Consider the following 25,379-nt stretch of genomic DNA (forward strand, 5'->3'; position numbering starts at 1 on the left):
AAATTAAGGAGATGGTTCTGTGTAAGTCTAATGTGGTTCATTGTGACATCACAAGTTCTTGTGCACCACAAATACTGACAATCGTTGATTGTGTTGTATTTTTATTGGATACGTCGTGAATACTGCATTCACTTCCATTCATAATGTTACTTAATTAACCAAGATTTGTAAATATGGAGAGTAAAACTAGCATTGGCAACAAAAGCGTGAAGACGGCGAAGGGAGCTTTCAAAAACAAAAAGAGTTTGATGCCACAGGCTTCAACAAAAATTTCAAAGCAGATCTCGAGTACTGGTCAGTCAACTGGCTCTACAAATGGAGGTAAGTTCATCTATTATTTTCAGTCTTTCGAAAAAAAAACAACCCTATCCGAGCAGTGACGGAGAATCATCCTTGTTCAGCTCAATGATTGAGCCAATGATATTCAAATACACATTGATTAACAATCTAAATAAATGTGTAGTAGGCATACTGGGTTATATATTGCATTGGTTTAGGTATATAGATCTGCAGGGATATTCCCAAAGAGGGCCAATGGACCCTAGGCCCCACTTAACTGAAATGGACCCCTTCAATTTTTCCATTATCTTTTAATTTTACATATGATGTCACACTACATTTTTGGTACTGGCTAAGAATTGCTGAAAATGGCCTGTTTCTCTCTGCTGACAGTGCTGTCATAATTTCCCCTCAGTTATGTGTGTAATTTCTGAAGAATTGATGCATGAACTAATTTTTAACAGAGAAAAAAAAGAAGCCACCACCGAAGATTTGGGACAATGAATTACAGAAGATGGTCATCAAACCACTAAACTTCCTAATGGTAGGTCTCTTTCTAGATCTGTTGTACATTAGAAACTTTACATTAATGTAACGAAGAGACTAACTACAACAATATGATACTTTTTATCACATATATATAGATATTGATTGGAAATTATATGGAGATGCCTGATTTAAAAAGTCTTATTATAATTATACTAAAAATCCTCACATAACACACGTGGACTGCTCATTATTTATAGTTGAAAGTAAGCTCTGTATTGTGCTTATTAGTCAGTATGTAAAAGTCATTGGATGTAATCCAGAATTTCATACAAATTTTATACTATTCATTTAATCCTGAATTTAATACATAGTGAAGTCAAAAATGTATAATTTGAGTAAATCAGTATTTTTTCTAGTATGTCCATTTCTGTAAAAAAATGAAAACATGGAAAATAGAATTCCACCCTCAGAAATTTAGCAATTCCTTTTGATAAGAAATAGATCCTCTGTCCATTACAACTACTACCACCATGGTCGCTGCCTTAAACATACTGACAAAGCAAAATATTTAGCCTCAGTGTAACCATCTAACAAGACCTCAGATGAGATTTCTATAATTCCCACATGGTACAACAATATTGGTCACGAAGATAATTATCTCCATTCAGCTGGAAAAAAAATCTTAAATATGTGGAAACTTATTCTTATAAATCATAGGTGTGTCTAATCTTAGAATACTCTAGTTCTGTGTGGAACCCTTCTGAAAAGGCTAGTTTTGTATCCAGCAGGTATCATAATGATGTTCAAAATTACTTCAAGAAAATACACATTAATAAAGATCTTTATCATCATTCTGAGAGACCAGTCTCTCACATCACCTCTCTTACCAAATACCACACTGTAAAATTGACTCTCGTAAATACTCTTAAACAATATATCCAACTAGAATTAGCTCTGGACAGATCTGCCATCTCAATATATCTTTAAATCTAATCTTTCTCCTCTGTCCAAAAACTAGAATTCTCTTTCTTACTTCCCTTACAAGTAATCGTCCTTTATACTGTATTACTATGACACTCATTACATTGAGGTAGGTCGTCGGTCATTTGGTTGAAGGTAGAAAATAAATCTGAAATGGTTAAAAAACTTTATTTATACTGTTATGAGTATTAAACTTGTTACTGTCACCTGAGAAAAGTCTGGTACTTTGTGTGTAATCAACCCTACAATCTATACAATGTAATTCTTTTATTCTCCAGATAAGAGCAGATCTACAAAAGGAAAGACAGAGTACCGGCATGTCATTATTCATTAATGAAGAATTAGAGAAGTCTGTTGTAGTTCGTAAATCAAAACCAGAAATTGCAGGGTAAGAGTTCGAAGTTATCTAGGGAGTGTTCCAAATTCTTAATACAAAATATTTTCTACAGCAAATTTTAGCCGAGTTTAATGATTTTGTTTTGTGTGGTTTTTTATCTGCAGTATTCATTAATATAAATATTTTATCTAATGTTGATAAGACTTTGAGTCATAACTTGATGGTAAGGCTGATATAAGTTCCAGCACAAGATTCAGGGAAAAAAACCCAGAAATGTTTAAGATATTTTTCAAAAACTAAATGAATTTCAACTATGTATTATGTGTTGATTCTAGTAAATCTCAGTCTAGATAACTCAAATCGTTAATGAATGCCAAATAAAGAAAAGAACAAACAAAACAGATTAAAAATAAGGCATTCATATTTGTAAACAACAGTGAAAGTAATTTGAATTCAATTGATTAAGACTTATTGTTTTGAATTTTAAGCAAATTTTCAGATGATGCTACATAGTGTTCAGCTTCATTTCTGTCTGTAAAGAATTTGTCTTGTGGACAAATACCATATTTTTTGAAATTTTGAAACATAATGAAAATTTACTGAAATTTTGTGATTAGTTAATCATATTATTGATAAGAATAAAGAAATTAGGAATAGAGTATGTTTTTATAAACATATAGAAAAAGATTTGTTTGGTAAACTGAAACTAATATTGACCAACACAAAAAGTGGACTACAACAAGGTTTGGGTGATTAATTCAAACAAAATAATTCTTGATTTATTTTTGCCATTCCAGGAAAACTGTCATGGTTCTGAAACCAGCATCGCCCAGTGCTGAAATACAGTACAGTAAAGATATAAGTATGTCATTAACATGGACTACATTGATCTTCTGTCTACTCAAGAAAATTTTCTCATAATGTTACAAGTCTAAAGAACTTTTTGAAACTGTTGAAATTTACAAAATTCTAGGTTATTTTGATGATATAACCATTTAAGATTTTTTTCATTTGTCTTTTACCTTTTGGTTTGTTTAATGTTATTTCCTTTTGGATCACTGTGTGTTTTACTGGTTGATGGCCTTAATGACTTTTTATGTGTTGACGGGCCGTTTAGAATGTCATAATAATAATTTTATGTGTTGACGGGCCGTTAAGAAGGGAATAGTAATAATTTGATGTGTTGACGGGCCGTTAAGAAGGGAATAGTAATAATTTGATGTGTTGACGGGCCGTTAAGAAGGGAATAGTAATAATTTGATGTGTTGACGGGCCGTTAAGAAGGGAATAGTAATAATTTGATGTGTTGACGGGCCGTTTAGAATGTCATAGTAATAATTTTATGTGTTGACGGGCCGTTTAGAATTAAGAAGGGCCGTTAAGAAGGGAATAGTAATAATTTGATGTGTTGACGGGCCGTTAAGAAGGGAATAGTAATAATTTGATGTGTTGACGGGCCGTCAAGAAGGGAATAGTAATAATTTGATGTGTTGACGGGCCGTTAAGAATGTCATAGTAATAATTTGATGTGTTGACGGGCCGTTAAGAAGGGAATAGTAATAATTTGATGTGTTGACGGGCCGTCAAGGGGCCGTCAAGAAGGGAATAGTAATAATTTGATGTGTTGACGGGCCGTTAAGAAGGGAATAGTAATAATTTGATGTGTTGACGGGCCGTCAAGAAGGGAATAGTAATAATTTGATGTGTTGACGGGCCGTCAAGAAGGGAATAGTAATAATTTGATGTGTTGACGGGCCGTTAAGAAGGGAATAGTAATAATTTGATGTGTTGACGGGCCGTTAAGAAGGGAATAGTAATAACATGATAACAATGATGATAATAACAAAAATTTACCCATTGTAACTCTTCAGATTTTAATCTCTCCTGTCCTCTTTATCTTTCTTTTGTTGTTGGCTCTTCTGAGAATCACTCTCATGTGACCCTCAGTGTTTGGACGGTGTAAATTAACACAAGGAAACCAACAGCATAATACATCTTATACAGAACGTAACAGAATGTATACCTTTTAATTGCAAGAGTTTAGATTTAATTTGAATATCAATCATTGAAAATTATGAACATCTTTCAGGTTATGCTGGTCCTAGATTCAGTGACAAAGGAAAGTTTATCACTCACAGTATCCTGGGGGGACTGGAAGATTTCAAGAAGATGGCACTTCAGAAAGGAGAGTTTCAGGTGGGTGACTGTCTGAATAAATATTCTCTAATTTTTGTGAAGTCTTTGAATCATCAGTTTAGGTTATTTTCAGTGTTTTTTCTGATCAGAGAGACAAAGCATGTCCTCATACTTATAAATTTCTATGTTATAAGAAACTAAACATGTTTCCTGTCTATAAGACTGACTTTACCTGACAGAGATTAATTTCTATTACTAATCTGAACACTTATGTTTCTGTTCGGGATTCTAAACTTTCTTCTGTAGCTCACTTTTCATAAACACAAAGAGACAAATCTAGTATTTATATACCACAGTCAAACTGCTGCCCCAATTACATTCTGGTGTTATCTCCCTTAGCTTACACTCCATCCACATTGATTGATGTGAATACTTCAGGTCCCAGTTACATTCTGGTGTTATCTCCCTTAGCTTACACTCAATCCACATTGATTGATGTGAAGACTTCAGGCCCCAGTTACATTCTGGTGTTATCTCCCTTAGCTTACACTCAATCCACATTGATTGATGTGAAGACTTCAGGCCCCAGTTACATTCTGGTGTTATCTCCCTTAGCTTACACTCAATCCACATTGATTGATGTGAAGACTTCAGGCCCCAGTTACATTCTGGTGTTATCTCCCTTAGCTTACACTCAATCCACATTGATTGATGTGAAGACTTCAGGCCCCAGTTACATTCTGGTGTTATCTCCCTTAGCTTACACTCAATCCACATTGATTGATGTGAAGACTTCAGGCCCCAGTTACATTCTGGTGTTATCTCCCTTAGCTTACACTCAATCCACATTGATTGATGTGAAGACTTCAGGCCCCAGTTACATTCTGGTGTTATCTCCCTTAGCTTACACTCAATCCACATTGATTGATGTCAAACTGCTGCCCCAATTACATTCTGGTGTTATCTCCCAGTTACACTCAATCCACATTGATTGATGTGAAGACTTCAGGCCACAATTACATTCTGGTGTTATCTCCCTTAGCTTACACTCTATCCACATTGATTGATGTGAAGACTTCAGGCCCCAGTTACATTCTGGTGTTATCTCCCTTAGCTTACACTCAATCCACATTGATTGATGTGAAGACTTCAGGCCCCAGTTACATTCTGGTGTTATCTCCCTTAGCTTACACTCTATCCACATTAATTGATGTGAAGACTTCAGGCCCCAGTTACATTCTGGTGTTATCTCCCTTAGCTTACACTCAATCCACATTGATTGATTGATAAGATTTGAAAAATAAGATATTATATGAAAATGACTATTGTGCTATCTGTAGTGGCACACTTTTCGATATGAGGCTTCATATCACATGTCGTGTTTACAATAGGAGAAAATGACAGTTATAATACATTTCTCTTATATTTAATACATCAAATCACCTGCCATGTCTTGTTTTAAACAGCATTTGTTTGCTAGCCACACATCCACCATGAAGAGAAGGAAGCCTAAGGTGGATGATTTCTGTCGCCCACTAAAGACATGGAAACATCACCTGAAGGACTGGAAAAACTTAAGACGCCATCTTTCTAGTGAGTATAGTAATATTTCTTACATGTGTTTTCACCCTGGTACTTGGACAATGGAACATTTTCTATTCATTGTGATACTGTGCACTGGATGGATCGCTGAGATGTTGAATGTGAGGATTTTATTGCTATTCTTTTCAGTAAAATGGTGACTAAGGAGTCTAGCAAATTAACAGATTCTATTTCTCGTGGTAGAATTTACTTGATATATAAGTTAAACTGGTCAATTTCTGATTAAGATTTGAACTTAATTTTGTGATAAGTATATAGAGGCAATTCAGTTGTCATTCCACATGACTTATTTTCAAAACAAGCAAAGTCTTAACAAATATACAATAAAGACAGAACTGTTTGTATATTACTGACTACTTATCTCTATAATGTGATATACCCCACGCACAGATATGTGTATTGACTTTGAAAACTATTCATTTGTCGATGTTTCTTAATGCTTCCTCCATCATTATTTTCACTCCAATATCTTCATTTCTCCTGCCTATTTTTAAGGTCTTGCAAAATACAGCAATATCAAACTTATAAATTTGTATGTAAACAGAGTTTGTTGGTATCAGTTATATATAGGTCAATATATACTTCTAATGAACTGTAATTTGATGTACACATTAGAATTTGTCAGGAAATAAATATTCACCTAGTAGCAGTTTTGTGATTTTTAAAAAATCTGTTTTTTTCTTTCATCATTCATTTTGTTTACTTACATTGAAAATAACTGTAGAGTCGATTCACTCAATCTAATAAGATTGTCTGACTAAACATTCTTGGGTAATTTTAGAGCATTGACTTCTGTTATTGGCCATAGATATCTGATGTCTATTTTCATGAGAGCATTGTATAACAGGTTATTTTCAGTACACAATTTTGTATGATAATCTAGTAAATTTTGGCGATATCAGTTATCAATACCAACATTTTTTTATGTAACATGTACATGTAGAGATGTCTCTATAATAACAGTCACACACACAGCTTATACAGATTTCACAAATAACTAATTCTTGCTAATTCACAGATAAAGTTTCCCGCCCAGCTGAGAATCTGCTGATGAATACGCCCGATATCTATCCTCGACCAATTCTGGATAGACAACATGTACATGCAGCTCTAGAAGCTATGTACGCTAGTCATGGTAAGGGAGGGGAAATAACTCTTGTTGATTAAAAAGTTGGCAGTTCGATTTTTATCTACTATTAGTTTTAATATTCTTTAAACACATTTAGCAAATTTTGATTTTTTTTTTCTGTCTCAGGAGAACACAGGGTAGCCAGTAGATTCTGGAGACAGAGAGTACCAAGGGGAGACGATCTCACTGGAATCCAGTAAGTATATAATTTTTTAATATTCACATATACTAGATCTTTGTGAAAAGAAAATGTAGTCAGTTAATTCACTAAATTTTCTTGACAATTGCTAAGAAAATTCTTTGCATTTTAATTTCAGAATCTTCCATGTCATTAGTTCAATTGTAAACAAAAAATTGAACAATCCACACCTCCATTCTCCTTTTATTCATTAAAAGTGCAACACTATTCATCAGACATATTTCTTAAGTTTTGCCTTTTTTGGATTTCATGCATATGTCTGATTTTTTATATATAATTTTTGTGTGATTATTTACTGAAGATAAATTTATCGACAATTGATGATTAAAATATAAACTTAATTCAACTTATACTAACAACTGTTGTTGGCCCAGATGTAAGCACACAATGGGTTTTAAGTGGGAGGAAATCAGAGAGCCTGGAACAACCCAGGTTGGCAGATGAATTCCTTTACCTTTTCCTGTTCATTCAGGTTACCATGGCACCACCTGTCCACCCACTATATTTCCTTATATATGTTCAATTTTTTTAACGTAGGCACTTGAGGCCTTTTCCTCTAATAAAATGAGATGCTAATGAAATATATTGAGGTAGATACTGTAAATCAAAGTTTGAATGTAGAAACAACATAGATCAAGCATAATGTCTGGACAAACTGCACATGTTTTGTTTCTACTGGTGCCGCAGCACTGTAGAAGTTCATTCTGTTGAAACCTAATACACAATAGAAAAAAACCCCAGATTTTGAGAGTTTATGTTTTGTGATAATTTACAGTGTGACATTGAACCAATCAGAAAAGGGAACAGTTATGGCCTCTGAACAATTTGTCGATGTCCCCAATAGTATCAAGCAGGAGAAAGGTATGTCAACCAAAAATAGAAACGAGAAAAAAAAACATAATTGATTTTCTGTTATACATGTGTCTTAATGTACAAGTATGAGATATGATTCTATCATTATTTCATTGAACCATTTCTTACATGGACAGACTGTTTCTTCAGCAATATCAGTATTGATTTTTAGGTTTTGTAAATCAGGACAGATCCAATAACTAATAATGCTCAGCCCTAAAGAGGCTTGGTCAAGGCCATATTTCATAAACAAACAACCCTGGTTGAACTGGTGAGAAAGATGAAAATGGCTCTGATATCACATTACGTCAAATTGCGTGATACACCAGTATAAGTCATGGCTGTTTACCTTTATTTCATGACAGTCTGGAGATAACATTATTAAAATCTACATTGTAAAAAGGAACATATTTATGGTGTCAAATCTGTTGATGGATAAAATCCTTCGAATTCTGACTTTAAGACATTAAATTTTTTCTTTAAACTTGACTTTTAATATATCTTATAGTTTCGGCTTTGAAGTTAATACTTCATTGATAAACCACTGCTAAAACTTTTTGTCTCAAAATTTAAAGGAATTACCCAGCCTCACTTTTCAAACTTTTCATGATGAACATGTTATTAACAGGAATTGTCTAACCTCGCTTTTAACTTTTTCACGATGAATGTTTTATCAAGAGGAATTACCCAGCCTCACTTTCTAACACAAATGAATTATTTGTTATTAAGAGGAATGACCCCGCCTCACTTTTTAAACATTTCATGATTAATGTGTTATTAAAAGGAATGACACAGCCTCACTTTCTAAACTTTTCATGATGAATGTGTTATTAAGAGGAATTACCCAGCCTCACTTTTTTTAAAAACTTTTCATGATGAAGGTGTTAAGAGGAATTACCCAGCCTCACTTTTTTTAAAAACTTTTCATGATGAAGGTGTTATTAAGAGGAATTACCCAGCCTACTACACCCACTATCTCCAGGAACAGGAATCAGCTGTCTCTGATGTCATACATATCCTTAATCCACACCACCCTGTAAGTATACTAAAGTCAAACCTGCCTATAAAGGCCATTCAAGGGAGCAGAAACCATTGGCCTCTATATAGAGGTTCAATGGTTATCAATTAGATTACTTCGATATTCAAAACTGCATTTTTCTTTAAATGTGCACACTCATAGTCTTTAAAAATGATAAAAAGATATCATAATAATACTGGGCAAAAGGAGCTGGTCAATGTGACTTGTAAATTATGGTCTCTGTCACTCAGCTGATGGGGCGGTGTGACTTGTATATAGTGTTAATTATGGTCTCTGCCACTCAGCTGATGGGGCGGTGTGACTTGTATATAGTGTTAAATACAGTCTCTGTCACTCAGCTGACGGGTCAGTGTGACTTGTATATAGTGTTAAATGCAGTCTCTGTCACTCAGCTGATCGGTCAGTGTGACTTGTATATAGTGTTAAATACTGTCTCTGTCACTCAGCTGACGAGTCAGTGTGACTTATATATAGTGTTAAATACTGTCTCTGTCACTCAGCTGACGAGTCAGTGTGACTTGTATATAGTGTTGAAGACAGTCTCTGTCACTCAGCTGACCGGTCAGTGTGACTTGTATATAGTGTTAAATACTGTCTCTGTCACATGGCTGACAGATTGGTGTGACTTGTATATAGTGTTAAATACAGTCTCTGTCACTCAACTGACGGGGTGGTGTGACTTGTATATAGTGTTAAATACAGTCTCTGTCACTCGGCTGACGGGGTGGGGTGACTTGTATATAGTGTTAAATACTGTCTCTGTCACTCAGCTGACGGGTCAGTGTGACTTGTATATAGTGTTAAAAACAGTCTCTGTCACTCAGATGACAGGTCAGTGTGACTTGTATATAGTGTTAAATACAGTCTCTGTCACTGAGCTGATTGGTCAGTGTGACTTGTATATAGTGTTAAATACAGTCTCTGTCACTAAGCTGACAGGTTGGTGTGACTTGTATATAGTGTTAAATACAGTCTCTGTCACTCAGCTGACCGGTCAGTGTGACTTGTATATAGTGTTAAATACAGTCTCTGTCACTCAGCTTATGGGTCAGTGTGACTTGTATATAGTGTTAAATACAGTCTCTGTCACTCAGCTGACCGGTCAGTGTGACTTGTATATAGTGTTAAATACTGTCTCTGTCACTCAGCTGACGGGTCAGTGTGACTTGTATATAGTGTTAAATACAGTCTCTGTCACTCAGCTGACGGGTCAGTGTGACTTGTATATATTTTTAAATACAGTCTCTGTCACTCAGCTGACCGGTTAGTGTGACTTGTATATAGTGTTAAAAACAGTCTCTGTCACTCAGCTGACGAGTCAGTGTGACTTGTATATAGTGTTAAATACAGTCTCTGTCACTAAGCTGACAGGTTGGTGTGACTTGTATATAGTGTTAAATACAGTCTCTGTCACTCAGCTGAGTATATGACAGTCTCTGGTCAGTGTGACTTGTATATAGTGTTAAATACAGTCTCTGTCACTCAGCTGATGGGTCAGTGTGACTTGTATATAGTGTTAAATACAGTCTCTGTCACTCAACTGACGGAGTGGTGTGACTTGTATATAGTGTTAAATACAGTCTCTGTCACTCAGCTGACAGGTCAGTGTGACTTGTATATAGTGTTAAATACAGTCTCTGTCACTCAGCTGACGGGTCAGTGTGACTTGTATATAGTGTTAAATACAGTCTCTGTCACTCAGCTGACCGGTCAGTGTGACTTGTATATAGTGTTAAATACAGTCTCTGTCACTCAGCTGATGGGTCAGTGTGACTTGTAGTCTCTGTCACTCAGCTGACGGTCAGTGTGACTTAAGTGTTAAATACAGTCTCTCACTCAGCTCAGGTCAGTGTGACTTGTATATAGTGTTAAATACAGTCTCTGACAGGTCAGTGTGACTTGTATATATAGTCTCTGTTAACTGAGTCAGTGTGACTTGTATATAGTAGTCTCTGTCACTCAGCTGACAGGTCAGTGTGACTTGTATATAGTGTTAAATACTGTCTCTGTCACTCAGCTGACGGGTCAGTGTGACTTGTATATAGTGTTAAATACTGTCTCTGTCACTCAGCTGACGGGTCAGTGTGACTTGTATATAGTGTTAAATACTGTCTCTGTCACTCAGCTGACGGGTCAGTGTGACTTGTATATAGTGTTAAATACTGTCTCTGTCACTCAGCTGATGCGGCATGTTTCTTTTACTCAGTTGGTATAGCTGGTCTATAGTGTAAAAGGAGCGGGTTGGTGTGGCTTGTACACATGATAAGTGAACCTAGCTGTATACATTTAATTCATCGCACATGAAAGTTTACATGCGTTGATGACATAACACTGGCTATCAACTTTTAAATTTTCTTCTCAGAAAGGTTTTATTTTTGATTGGCATCTCAAGTCTCTGATGTTAACAATGGAAATATCGACATTTGTTCTCAACACTTTGTGGTTTTTAATTCAATAGTTAATTGAGGATCTAAGCATTACTGGTAAGACACAGAAACCTTCATCAGCGCACTCTGGTGGAGACGGACCAAATGTTGTAGGGGACATAACTCTTGAAGAAGTTCATATCGGCAAAAGAGTTGAGGAAGATATTTTTGAAAAAAGGTAAACAAATCAAAATTGATCTTATCAGGTACCAATATTGGATGTAATATTTACTGTCATGTGATGAATGGATTTTAGTAATAATACATCAGACATTGATTCTATTCATAAAGAGTGAGATAATTACTATACAGAATCCGACTTGTACTTGTAATTGTCTTTGGGATCATAGGGCTGTATAGGAGGGGGTTTATAGAGTAGATGTAAAGTGTACAGGTTCTGTCCAGTGATAAGTGAAAAGTTTCAAACATGACTCAAACAAATTCGGAAACATTCTTTGATATCACATTGTTGAGACAGGTCAGATTGGTATATTTTGAGTGTAAATTAATCTAGACTTAAAGATTTTTCCTTAGTTAAGAGGTAGGGTGGTGAGCTAGAATGTTGATAGCTGGTGTCCATGGAAACAAGAAACATGTTTTGCACATTAGATATCTTAAAGACTTGATGAAGATTCTTTACACTTTAATTATTGATGTAATTTTTGTATGTTAATGTTTTTTCAGTGCTTCACATTCCTCAACTATTCAAGATCCTATCACAACCACACAAAATGGGCCAGCTGTCATGATTGGTAGCCAGGTGTTTGGGTGGGTGGGGCCTAACCTTGACCACAGAGGACAAACAGCAGGGATAGCTTCTGTGTTATTTGAGGGTGTAGTGGGTAAAAACCTGCTCAGTTATCTGGAGATCTACAATGTCGGTACAACTGTGATCTACTATGAATGGACAGTAAGTGAACTTCAATGATTTTAAATAGAAAAAATTATGTGTTGAACATATTCATGTTTGAAGGAAGAGAACATGAAAGCTCTATGAGTAGTACACCAGCCCAGATAAAGATAAGATGTCCCCACACATGATGTATCTGGTTCCCACACATGATGTATCTGGTCCCTGTATCTGGTCCCCACACATGATGTATCTGGTTCCCACACATGATGTATCTGGTTCCCACACATGATGTATCTGGTCCCTGTATCTGGTCCCTACACATGATGTATCTGGTCCCTGTATCTGGTCCCTACACATGATGTATCTGGTCCCTATATCGGGTCCCTACACATGATGTATCTGGTCCCCACACATGATGTATCTGGTCCCTACACATGATGTATCTGGTCCCTGTATCTGGTCCCTACACATGATGTATCTGGTCCCCACACATGATGTATCTGGTCCCTACACATGATGTATCTGGTCCCTGTATCTGGTCCCTACACATGATGTATCTTGTCCCCACACATGATGTACCTGGTCCTTACACATGATGTATCTGGTCCTTGTATCTGGTCCCCACACATGATGTATCTGGTCCCCACACATGATGTATCTGGTCCCCACACATGATGTATCTGGTCCCTGTATCTGGTCCCCACACATGAGGTATCTGGTCCCCACACATGATGTATCTGGTCCCTGTATCTGGTCCCCACACATGATGTATCTGGTCCCCACACATGATATATCTGGTCCCTGTATCTGGTCCCCACACATGATGTATCTGGTCCCTGTATCTGGTCCCCACACATGATGTATCTGGTCCCCACACATGATGTATCTGGTCCTTGTATCTGGTCCCCACACATGATGTATCTGGTTCCCACACATGATATATCTGGTCCCTGTATCTGGTCCCCACACATGATGTATCTGGTCCCTGTATCTGGTCCCCACACATGATGTATCTGGTCCCCACACATGATGTATCTGGTCCTTGTATCTGGTCCCCACACATGATGTATCTTGTCCCTGTATCTGGTCCCCACACATGATGTATCTGGTCCCCACACATGATGTATCTGGTCCCTGTATCTAGTCCCCACACATGATGTATCTGGTCCCTGTATCTGGTCCCCACACATGATGTATCTGGTCCCTGTATCTGGTCCCCACACATGATGTATCTGGTCCCTGTATCTGGTCCCCACACATGATGTATCTGGTCCCCACACATGATGTATCTGGTCCCCACACATGATGTATCTGGTCCCTGTATCTGGTCCCCACACATGATGATTTATGTTTTTCAGGAATCTAGGTTATTATGTTAGTGCTAACCCAGCAAACAAACAAGTCGTCATTAATGATATGTCTTGTAGAGGAGTAAAAAGTTGTTGAGTACACTCACTTCTATAAAATATTATGCATTTATTTTCTCCTTGAATTACTTCTGATAAACCTTCCTATTAAAAAACTTATATTAAGTGTACATTGTGTCTAATTGATGTTATATTATAATCATTAAACTTCAGTAATTGTGTGGTAGTAATGACCAGTGCATTAATTACACTGTATCAACTGTTGGTCACTCTACCATTAACTCTTCCTATTCCATGTACACTATACTACAAATGTTATCATTGATGATAGTGTAGATGTAGTCCATACCTGTGTCTGTGTAAATGAGGGTGTGTGTTTATCTTTTATACAGTGTAAATTGTGAGTTACCTCCCTTGATTCTGTTGTGTACGTGTAGTGTAGATGTAGTCCATACCTGTGTCTGTGTAAATGATGGTGTGTGTTTATCTGTTATGCAGTGTAAATGTTGAGTTACCTCCCTTGATTCTGTTGTGTACGTGTAGTGTAGATGTAGTCCATACCTGTGTCTGTGGAAATGAGGGTGTGTATTTATCTTTTATACAGTGTAAATTGTGAGTTACCTCCCTTGATTCTGTTGTGTACGTGTAGTGTAGATGTAGTCCATACGTGTGTCTGTGTAAATGAGGGTGTGTATTTATCTTTTATACAGTGTAAATTTTGAGTTACCTCCCTTGATTCTGTTGTGTACGTGTAGTGTAGATGTAGTCCATACCTGTGTCTGTGTAAATGAGGGTGTGTATTTATCTTTTATACAGTGTAAATTTTGAGTTACCTCCCTTGATTCTGTTGTGTACGTATAGTGTAGATGTAGTCCATACCTGTGTCTGTGTAAATGAGGGTGTGTGTTTATCTTTTATACAGTGTAAATTTTGAGTTACCTCCCTTGATTCTGTTGTGTACGTGTAGTGTAGATGTAGTCCATACCTGTGTCTGTGTAAATGAGGGTGTGTATTTATCTTTTATACAGTGTAAATTGTGAGTTACATCCCTTGATTCTGTTGTGTATGTGTAGTGTCGATGTAGTCCATACCTGTGTCTGTGTAAATGATGGTGTGTGTCTATCTGTTATACATTGTAAATGTTGAGTTACCTCCCTTGATTCTGTTGTGTATGTGTAGTGTAGATGTAGTCCATACCTGTGTCTGTGTAAATGAGGGTGTGTGTTTATCTGTTATACATTGTAAATTTTGAGTTACCTCCCTTGATTCTGTTGTGTACGTGTAGTGTAGATGTAGTCCATACCTGTGTCTGTGTAAATGAGGGTGTGTATTTATCTTTTATACAGTGTAAATTTTGAGTTACCTCCCTTGATTCTGTTGTGTACGTGTAGTGTAGATGTAGTCCATACCTGTGTCTGTGTAAATGAGGGTGTGTATTTATCTTTTATACAGTGTAAATTTTGAGTTACCTCCCTTGATTCTGTTGTGTATGTGTAGTGTAGATGTAGTCCATACCTGTGTCTGTGTAAATGAGGGTGCGTGTTTATCTGTTATGCAGTGTAAATTTTGAGTTACCTCCCTTGATTCTGTTGTGTACGTATAGTGTAGATGTAGTCCATACCTGTGTCTGTGTAAATGAGAGTGTGTATTTATCTGTTATATGTTGTAAATTGTGAGTTACCTCCCTTGAACGGTTGTGTATCTGTAGATATTTTATTTCTTTTTTTCCATCCAGTGTTTACTTAAGCTACTAGTTCTATAGATTAGTATTGTTCCACTTCAGTAGCCGTCCATGGACAGAATTTATATAGGTTTTGTCTGTTATTCAATCCGTTTGAACATACCAACTGTCAATAAAATTTGTTGAAATGAAAGTGTTGGATTTTTTTTAACAATGCATTTTTAAGGGATGTTGGGTAGGCATATCTGTTACATCTTGTCCCCTTCCAATTTAGTGTCATACCCCATGATGGCTTAACATCAAGTTCTTAATGATAAAAGTGGTCGAGGTCATACTTGACAGTTTCTTGTCTTTGGCATCCATGTTTTTTACAGACATTTTCTAGTTCTGACAGATTCTGAATTCTCTTAACTTAATTACCTGATTAGAAGATTCTTTGACAAATAAGTATGTTCGTTGATATGTAAGAATGTAAATGAGTGTGTGTATGTATTGTTTGTGTGTATACATACATGTATATATGTAAGTGTGTGTATGTATTGTTTGTGTGTATACATACATGTATATATGTAAGTGTATGTATGCAAGCATGTACATGCGTACTACATATGTGTGAGAGGGTGTGTGTGTGTGTATGATTATGGGTGTGTACCTGGGTGTGTATCTGTATAAAGTCTCACAGTTTGAATATGTAGGTGTGTTCTTGTGCATGTGCCTGTAAGCGTAGGTTTATTTTTATTCATGTATCTACTGTACACTGTACTGAATAAAAAGTTTCAAAAAAAAAAAAAAGATTCTTTGACACTTGAATAGATTTACATTTGATGAAGTATTGAATACAAATTGCTGTTTCACTTTGTTACAGAAAAATGAGAAGAAAGGTTTAGAAAACCTGCCATCTTTCCAGAACATGAAATTCTACTTCTTTACTGAGGGAGGTAAGACATTTAAATGTACACTTAAGTGATACTATCACAAAGCATTAGATAGGCTAAGTCAGATGTCTAATTTTATAGTGACTTATGTTTCTATCAATAAGATTGGTTGAAATGAATACCCAAATATAGCCATACTGGAACACTTTCTCTTTGTCCTCTGCTTGTATTTTGCTATTCAGCTGAATCAAATCTTAATATCAAACAAAAATTAAGGATTTTAAAATAACTGAAAAATGCTTTGTCTGCTTATTAACTCCTTGTTTATTTTCTAATCAGCAAATTAACTGAGAAAAAATTGAGGTTTTTCATGTTCTCAAGAATGCATTGTGATACCCTTACATGATAGAGAATAAATTTATTTGAAATTTGAAACTTTTAATGATATGAAATCATATTACTGTTATTTAAAGATAAAATTATCAAAAAAAATTTGACTTGTATCGGGATGTAATCGCATGTAATTTGTACATACATACAATGTGTATATATATATAATAATAAGTTAAAATATATGTCAGAGAAAAAATGTTGTTCATCTCTTTTTTGAAGGTGTATTGGCTCCTGGAGAGAAACTCAAACTTCCCATCCTCTTTAAAGCAAATATTGGTGGAATTTTCTCTGAGTCCTGGAAACTAGTAACCCGTCCTTTGTTGTGTAGCGGTGCCGATATTGTAATCAACCTTAAAAGTGTGATTTCTGTTACAAAACTTCCAAACCAGGAACTCGACAAAGTGGAGGTATTTTCAAGTATTCTCTACTAAAATTAATTTTTTGTTATGTCAAACTTTTAGAATGAATCTTGACGATTCTACTTGCCAGTTCATGGAACACATTTTTCAGAACATATCTTAAGAAATTCATACTCGAATTAAACTATTTGCTGAAATCTGTTGGCAACTTCATAATTTGAAACACTTCATTACACTGTATTGGCCAGTTACAGAGTTACTTGCCAGTTACTGGGTCTGGTTTCTTAGCTCACCCATCAGATATTGGGCTGTTGAAAAATCACCTAGTGTCTGTCACTAAATAGGCTGACATTTTGGATTTTGAGAATAAATTTTCATTTTTGATATATGTTGAGGAGGAATGCATGGAACTTTTTTAAATATCGTATGAAGGTTCAGCTTGACCCTACTTGTACCCTGTTGGTTTTTGGACTGATTGGAAAAACAAAAATTGCCCATCTAGGATTTATTAACGGAAATTCTAAAATATGTACAGGAAGAGCAAATGAGGGGAAAAAGAGAAAAGAAGCTTTTGAATAACAAATATATATTAAACAGTGGTGGGAATCAATTCTTTTGATAGGGATCAGGATATACATACTGGTAAGTTCTAGTGCACATTTATCTGTTTATTACCTATATATACCTACATGTCTAAATATATACTGTTTTAGAAATGCCTTGACCGTTGGAATTGTCTTTTCAGAAATGCCTTACTCACAGGAATGCCTTAACCATCGCCTCCGAGTTGATTGAAGATATTTTTCACATAGTGAAAACTCCCTTGTCTCCCTTGTCTCCAGAAATAGAACACGTTTCCCAGGAGCAAGAGTTCCAACAGCGTTTCCCAGGGGTAACAAGTTCAATCCTTTCAAAAGGCTTTCATATTTGATGAAATAACTATCCTTAACTCACTTTTAAAGTCACATGAATCAAACCTGGTAAAATTTTTGATCAGCTAGTCCCTGGGTCAGGGTGTTATGTCAGTAGTATGTTGGAACAGAATGCTACAAGTTTGACCAAATTTTTAGGTCACCAATGTTAAGCGTGTTGGTATCTTTGAACAACTTCTTAATAACCAGGAGGCCCTGTACTATGCCAGGGCCAGAAGCGTGCTGAGATAGAGTACTACCAGATTATACCAATTACTTATTTCTCTTAAGTTTACTCTGTTTAAGCTTCACAATAGGTAAGCAATAAGGCCCTTTTGGCCTCTTGTTTTTAGGAAAAAAAAATCACAACTAAGTAAATCTTCACTACATTAACTTAATGACTGACAATGTTACAGTGATCTATGAGGCTTTAATTGAACATTTCAAACGGCCACCAAAATTGAAGTGATTTCCTTCCAGATGATCTATCATTCTGGTAAAGCTATGGAAATGGAGACATTTTACAACACCATTCTTACCTCCATACCAAGAGAGTTCCCTCGTCAGGAATGCTCCTCGGTAGCTGTTAAACAGGTGAATATAACCCAACCATACAGAGCAATGAAGTCATGAGGTATTATTATCTGTCTGTCCTGTCTGATCAAATTGTGATCAGATTGTCAGTCTGTCTGTCCATCTGTCATGTGGAAGGGTATACTGTGATGTGACTGTCCATCTCTCCAGTATAGAGGTATACTGTGTTCTGATTGTCTGTCCTGTATGTTCAAACTGTGATCTGATTGTCTGCCTGTCTGTCCTGTTTAGCTATATACAGGACAGACAGACAGACAAAAATCAGTCAACAGTATAGCTTTATACAGGACAGACAGACAGACAATCTGACCACAGTATAGCTATATACAGGACAGACAGACAGACTATATGATCACAATATAGCTATATACAGAACAGACAGACAGACAATAAGACAACAGTATAGCTATATACAGGACAGACAATCAGACAACAGTATAGCTATATACAGGACAGACAGACAGGCAGACAGACAATCTGAAAACAGTATAGCTATATACAGGACAGACAGACAGACAACAGTATAGCTATATACAAGACAGACAGACTGACAATCAGACCACAGTATAGCTATATACAGAACAGACAGACAGACTATAAGACAGACAATCAGACAACAGTATAGCTATATACAGGACAGACAGACAATCAGAAAACAGTATAGCTATATACAGGACAGACAGACAATCAGACAACAGTATAGCTATATACAGGACGACAGACAATCAGAAAACAGTATAGCTATATACAGGACAGACAGACAGACAGACAATAAGACAACAGTACAGCAAAATACAGGACAGACAGACAGACAACAGTAAAACTATATACAGGACAGACAATCAGACTACAGTATAGCAATATATAAGACAGACAGACAGACAATGATATCACAATATAGCTATATACAGGACAGACAGACAGACAGACAAAAAGATCACAATATAGCTATATACAGGACAGACAGACATATAATAATATCACAATATAGCTATGTACAGGACAGACAGATAATAATATCACAATATAGCTATGTACAGGACAGACAGACAGATAATAGGACAACAGTATAGCTATATACAGGATAGACAATCAGACTACAGTAAAGCTATATACAGGACAGACAGACAGACAATCAGACTACAGGTCAGCAATATACAGGACAGACAGGCAGACAATAAGATCACAATATAGCTATGTACAGGATAGACAGACAGACAGACAATCAGACAACAGTATAGCTATATACTGGACAGACAGACAGACAGACAGACAGACAGACAATATGATCACAATATACCCCAATACCAGACAGATGGACAGTCAGATCTCACTGATGGATTTAGTGTGTAAAATTCATCAATGAATTCAAGAACCAATGAAAATACATTTTTTCAAATAAAACTATAAAATCTTAGCCAATCAAAAGTATATAGTTTTAAAAATCATCAATCTTTAATCTCGTCTGTTAACAGGCTTTGGGTGAGCTGATCAGCCTGGACCCAACCAATGTGGAGGATGAGGAGAAATGTTGGGAAGAGACCTGTTACAAGTATTCATGTCTCAATACCTTCGACCATCTGTGTTCTTCCCTCCTCTTCACCTGGCCTACCCCTGTGTATAGTCAGCCCTGGGAGAGATATAAAATAGGGTAAGTCTACCCCTGTCTATAGACTGTACTGGGAGAGATATAAAATAGGGTGTGTCTACCCCTGTCTATAGTCAGTACTGGGAGAGATATAAAATAGGGTGTGTCTACCCCTGTCTATAGTCAGTACTGGGAGAGATATAAAATAGGGTGTGTCTACCCCTGTCTATAGTCTGTACTGGGAGAGATATAAAATAGGGTGTGTCTACCGCTGTCTATAGTCAGTACTGGGAGAGATATAAAATAGGGTGTGTCTACCGCTGTCTATAGTCAGTACTGGGAGAGATATAAAATAGGGTGTGTCTACCCCTGTCTATAGTCAGTACTGGGAGAGATATAAAATAGGGTAAGTCCACCCCTGTCTATATACTGGGAGAGATATAAAATAGGGTAAGTCTACCCCTGTCTATAGTCAGTACTGGGAGAGATATAAAATAGGGTGTGTCTACCCCTGTCTATAGTCTGTACTGGGAGAGATATAAAATAGGGTAAGTCTACCCCTGTCTATATACTGGGAGAGATATAAAATAGGGTGTGTCTACCCCTGTCTATAGTCTGTACTGGGAGAGATATAAAATAGGGTAAGTCTACCCCTGTCTATATACTGGGAGAGATATAAAATAGGGTAAGTCTACCCCTGTCTATATACTGGGAGTTATAGAATTATGTGGGTCTTATGAACAGTAATTGTAAGTATTTTATGAGAAATTGATGTGCAGTATGTATTTACATGGTTCATGGATTAAGTCCAGAAACTCTTAATTTGTATTATCGTTGTATAATAAATATTTCTGATTCTCGTTTTTGGTCTGACAGACTATCAACCCTACAGGGTGCAGTAGACAGGTTCATGGACATGACATTTAGGACAGCTAGATTGCTGGGTCTGCCTCTCCGGGTCGATGAGGAGGAGGAAGCACTGGACAAAGCAGGTCAGGGTCACTCACAAGCTTTAATTATATGTATTAAACAAATCATACATATCTACTTTAAACTTCACCCAGAACATCACAACATCAAGTTCTCATTCTGTGTAGGAGTGGGTATTATCATTGTTCTGTAGTTGTTTTCCTTATTTTATTTTGCTCAAGTGTTTTTGTCAACTGATCCCAGTACATTAGACAGGGCTAATGGATCCTTGTATGGACTAATTGTACGTTAGACAGGGCTAATGGATCCTTGTATGGACTAATTGTACGTTAGGCATGGCTAATGGATCCTTGTATGGACTAATTGTGCGTTAGGCATGGCTAATGGATCCTTGTATGGACTGATTGTACGTTAGGCATGGCTAATGGATCCTTGTATGGACTGATTGTACGTTAGGCATAGCTAATGGATCCTTGTATGGACTGATTGTACGTTAGACAGGGCTAATGGATCCTTGTATGGACTGATTGTATGTTAGACAGGGCTAATGGATCCTTGTATGGACTGATTGTACGTTAGGCATGGCTAATGGATCCTTGTATGGGCTGATTGTATGTTAGGCATGGCTAATGGATCCTTGTATGGACTGATTGTATGTTAGGCATGGCTAATGGATCCTTGTATGGGCTGATTGTACGTTAGACAGGGCTAATGGATCCTTGTATGGACTGATTGTATGTTAGGCATGGCTAATGGATCCTTGTATGGGCTGATTGTACGTTAGGCATGGCTAATGGATCCTTGTATGGACTAATTGTACGTTAGGCATAGCTAATGGATCCTTGTATGGACTGATTGTACGTTAGGCATGGCTAATGGATCCTTGTATGGACTGATTGAGTCTGTTATATTGGATACATTTTGTGACATTTCAGTGTGATAGCTTTTGAAAATGTCAACCAACATCTTAAGGCAATGCTACATGTGACTTTAGATTTAGTTTATGTATGGTTTAAATTATATGTTTTGAATGTATTCTCTTCTCTGTTAACAGCCAGAAAAGCACCTCCAAAGAAAAGTCTGTCTGTGAAACCAAAGAAAAAAGAAGTAAGTATTCCTTGAATTATCAGATTGTTGTTACAAGTAAGATAGATACAAAACCAGTTAAACAATGTTAGACCAGTGGTTATACACGGCACAACTTCATCAGTCACATTATACTGATGACAAACCAGTCATTACATTATCACAATGCTGAGTATATGAGTAACTCAGGTTTTTAAAGATTCTGGTATCAGGGGAGATAACTCAACGTGCCTTCCTTAATTATAGAAATGAATGCTCAATGCAAAACTGAGGCAGTGAAAAGGGAGACATAACAAAAATAATTGTTACAAGTAAAGAGAACATTGGCTTATTACGATCATTAAATATGGACAGGTATTGTAGCTCTGATTTCCAGGGTTCTCATTGTTATACAACTTATTGTAATTGTCTTTATATGTCTGTAAAGGTCACTTGCTTTCATTCATGGTGCCTTACTACTTGCAGTAATTTAACCTTTCTAAAAAGGCCATTTGTAATGGTCCTGATCTTATACAATTCATGGTAATTGAACCTCTGTATTAAGGTCACCTGTCTTTAAAGGTCATTTGTAATGGTTGTGATCTTATACAATTCATGGTAATTGAACCTCTGTATTAAGGTCACCTGTCTCTAAAGGTCATTTGTAATGGTTGTGATCTTATACAATTCATGGTAATTGAACCTCTGTATAAAGGTCACCTGTCTCTAAAGGTCATTTGTAATGGTTGTGATCTTTAACTATTCATAGTAATTGAGACCTCTATATGAAGACCATCTGCAGATATAGGTAATTATTTTCTGTGATTAATGGTTTTTATAGACAGAATATAATTTTTGAATGTTATCAATGTAAGACCTTTAGTAAACAATTTCAGACTGAAAAGGCAGTGGTGAACAACCTGGCACCAGGTGGTCAATCTAAAGATGACAAGTTGAAGTCCTCCCCTTCCAACAAAGGACGACCTAAGACCTGCAGTCCTGAATCTAACCCAGATCCTGGCGACAAAGCCCCAGACAGCTTCATTCCTGTTGTTGTGTCAAAAGTGTGTAAAAGTGACATGGAAAAATACAGGGAACGTGTTCACCTCCAGGTAAAATAAATCATTCTGAAGAAATCAGGAATCAAGGAATCTCATTTCTTAATTCCTTCAGGTGCTGTTACTTACATAGTTGTTTAGAGCATGTAGTGATTTATAGGAAATTATCAAGGGATGGACAGATGGTAGATGGAGAGACGATAGACAATGGATGTTGTACCATGCCATACACTTGGTCCTATAGACCAGGTGAAGTAATCAAGACTAGGTTTTAAAAGCAAGGTCTTGATAAAACCCTGTATAAGCATAGATCTTGACGGCATTTAGAAATTCCTGGAATCACCTGTTTGTAAGAATTATTTGAACTTTTTTTTTATGTCAATAAAGTAAAATTTTCTCATAGAAATACAAGTTACTATTCTAAAATGGAACTTATTTTTGTCACACTGAAATTTCAGTGCATTATCACTTTTTCGCAAATTTAGCAAAATGACAATTTTGTGCATCATTAATGATTGATCTAGTATATAGAATAACATAAAAGATTTGCTATCATACCTTACCTACCCCTGACTTTCCTCCACAGCTTAGTTAAGGGGAGGTGGAGGGTGTATACTGAAATCAGGTTTGTCCATCTGTCTGTTGTAGATGTGCGTAATCTATATAGATTGAGTTTCCTCCCCTTTTTGGAAAAAGTTATACTATGTGGGATCTCTGTGTTGGCGGTGAGGGAGGAGGAGGTGGTTGGGGGGGGGGGGCCTTTTTGAGGGAGGAGGGGGTGGTGGTGGGGGGGGTGATTTGCTATCATACCTTACCTACCCCTGACTTCCCTCCACAGCTTAGTTAAGGGGAGGTGGAGGGTGTATACTGAAATCAGGTTGTCTGTCCATCTGTCTGTTGTAGATGTGTGTAATCTATATAGATTGAGTTTCCTCCCCTTTTTGGAAAAAGTTATACTATGTGGGATCTCTGTGTTGGCGGTGAGGGAGGAGGAGGTGGTTGGGGGGAGGGCCTTTTTGAGGGAGGAGGGGGTGGTGGTGGGGGGGGGGGTGATTGAGGGAGGAGGGGGTGGTGGTTGAGGGAGGAGGAGGGGGTGGTGGTGGGGGGATGGTGGTTGAGGGAGGAGGAGGGGTGTGTGTGTTATGAGTTGTCCCCTTGATGACAGTTTTAGTTAGTTCAGTCATACTTTGGAGCAGTTTTTTCGGCATTGAAATCTCAGTAGTTTGTTAACTACTGTGATATGTATACAGGTGATTTACAACGCATGGAATTTCTTATTGAAATTGAGAAAAGAATATAGGATTTGATGTTTGAATCTATCTACATTTCAGGCCTACCTTATACTGGAATCAGCTATTGATGAAATGTTTCGATTATTTGAGGACTAAACTGATTGAAGATTGAATCTACAGCAGGCTAGGTATTCATTAACTGTGTAATATACTGGAGTTGGATGGACTTAACGCTACTGGAACTCGTGTACAGCTGTCTGCATTTGTAGAAACTGGATTGATTTATGACTTGACATTAAAAATATCATGAATGAAAGTTAATTATCAATAATGAAAAAAAAGTCCAAATTGTTTGAAAATAAAAATTAACATTAAGATTGAAAATATGTTTTATTGAGAAAAAAAAGCCATAATATAACTTATGGAAAAAATAAAGATTCCTGTAAAAGCTCAGCAAAAAGTGGATTTCAAATGTTAAGGCTTTGATTGAAAAATTTGAGAAAAAAACTACAATGAGCTGTATTTTTGGAACAAAAATTTCTCTATTATAAAACTTTTATTGATTATTAACATGTTAGAACATATTAGGATTGATAAAAAATCTGTACTGAAAGTTTCTGTGTATCGTACTGTACTGAAAGTTTCTGTGTATCATACTGTACTGAAAGTTTCTGTGTATCGTACTGTCAATTTAAAAATGATAAATTACAAGATTTACATGGCTTTGTAGATAATTTTACATATAATATTGAAATGTTACAACAGTTTTGGTATATCCTGGTATGTGTATATCTATAGTTTGTGTTTTGTAAAGGGAGATAATCCAAGTGAAACTCATAACTCTCTATAGGCTGTGTTATATTTTTTGTTGTGAAGGGAGACAATTTGAGGGAACCTTCAACAATCTAGTATGATCTGCATAATTTACAAGAAATTGAGTAGTTACATTCCCACAATATTTACTGTTATATATATCACTATATTTATACAATACCTGTATGTAT

General features: G+C 36.4%; 1 protein-coding gene across 1 annotated transcript; it reads left to right on the forward strand.

Annotated features, from left to right (window-relative positions):
* The first annotated feature begins 173 nt into the window (after positions 1-173).
* Positions 174-24,531, forward strand: LOC132562133 (MYCBP-associated protein-like). The gene is made up of 21 exons (XM_060226858.1): positions 174-321; positions 744-823; positions 2,028-2,137; positions 2,884-2,948; positions 4,176-4,282; positions 5,689-5,815; positions 6,843-6,959; positions 7,080-7,149; positions 7,928-8,013; positions 8,940-9,040; positions 11,502-11,647; positions 12,154-12,379; positions 16,236-16,308; positions 16,858-17,045; positions 17,743-17,889; positions 18,389-18,502; positions 19,978-20,153; positions 20,967-21,082; positions 22,075-22,127; positions 22,982-23,197; positions 24,475-24,531. The coding sequence occupies exons 1-21, from the start codon at positions 174-176 to the stop codon at positions 24,529-24,531; spliced, it is 2,523 nt and encodes an 840-aa protein (XP_060082841.1).
* The last annotated feature ends 848 nt before the right edge of the window (positions 24,532-25,379 follow it).

The sequence above is a fragment of the Ylistrum balloti genome, unplaced genomic scaffold (assembly GCF_031769215.1).
Source record: "Ylistrum balloti isolate Yb309-2 unplaced genomic scaffold, AGI_CSIRO_Ybal_v1 Utg371352, whole genome shotgun sequence".
In the NCBI taxonomy this organism is placed as follows: Eukaryota; Metazoa; Mollusca; class Bivalvia; order Pectinida; family Pectinidae; genus Ylistrum; species Ylistrum balloti.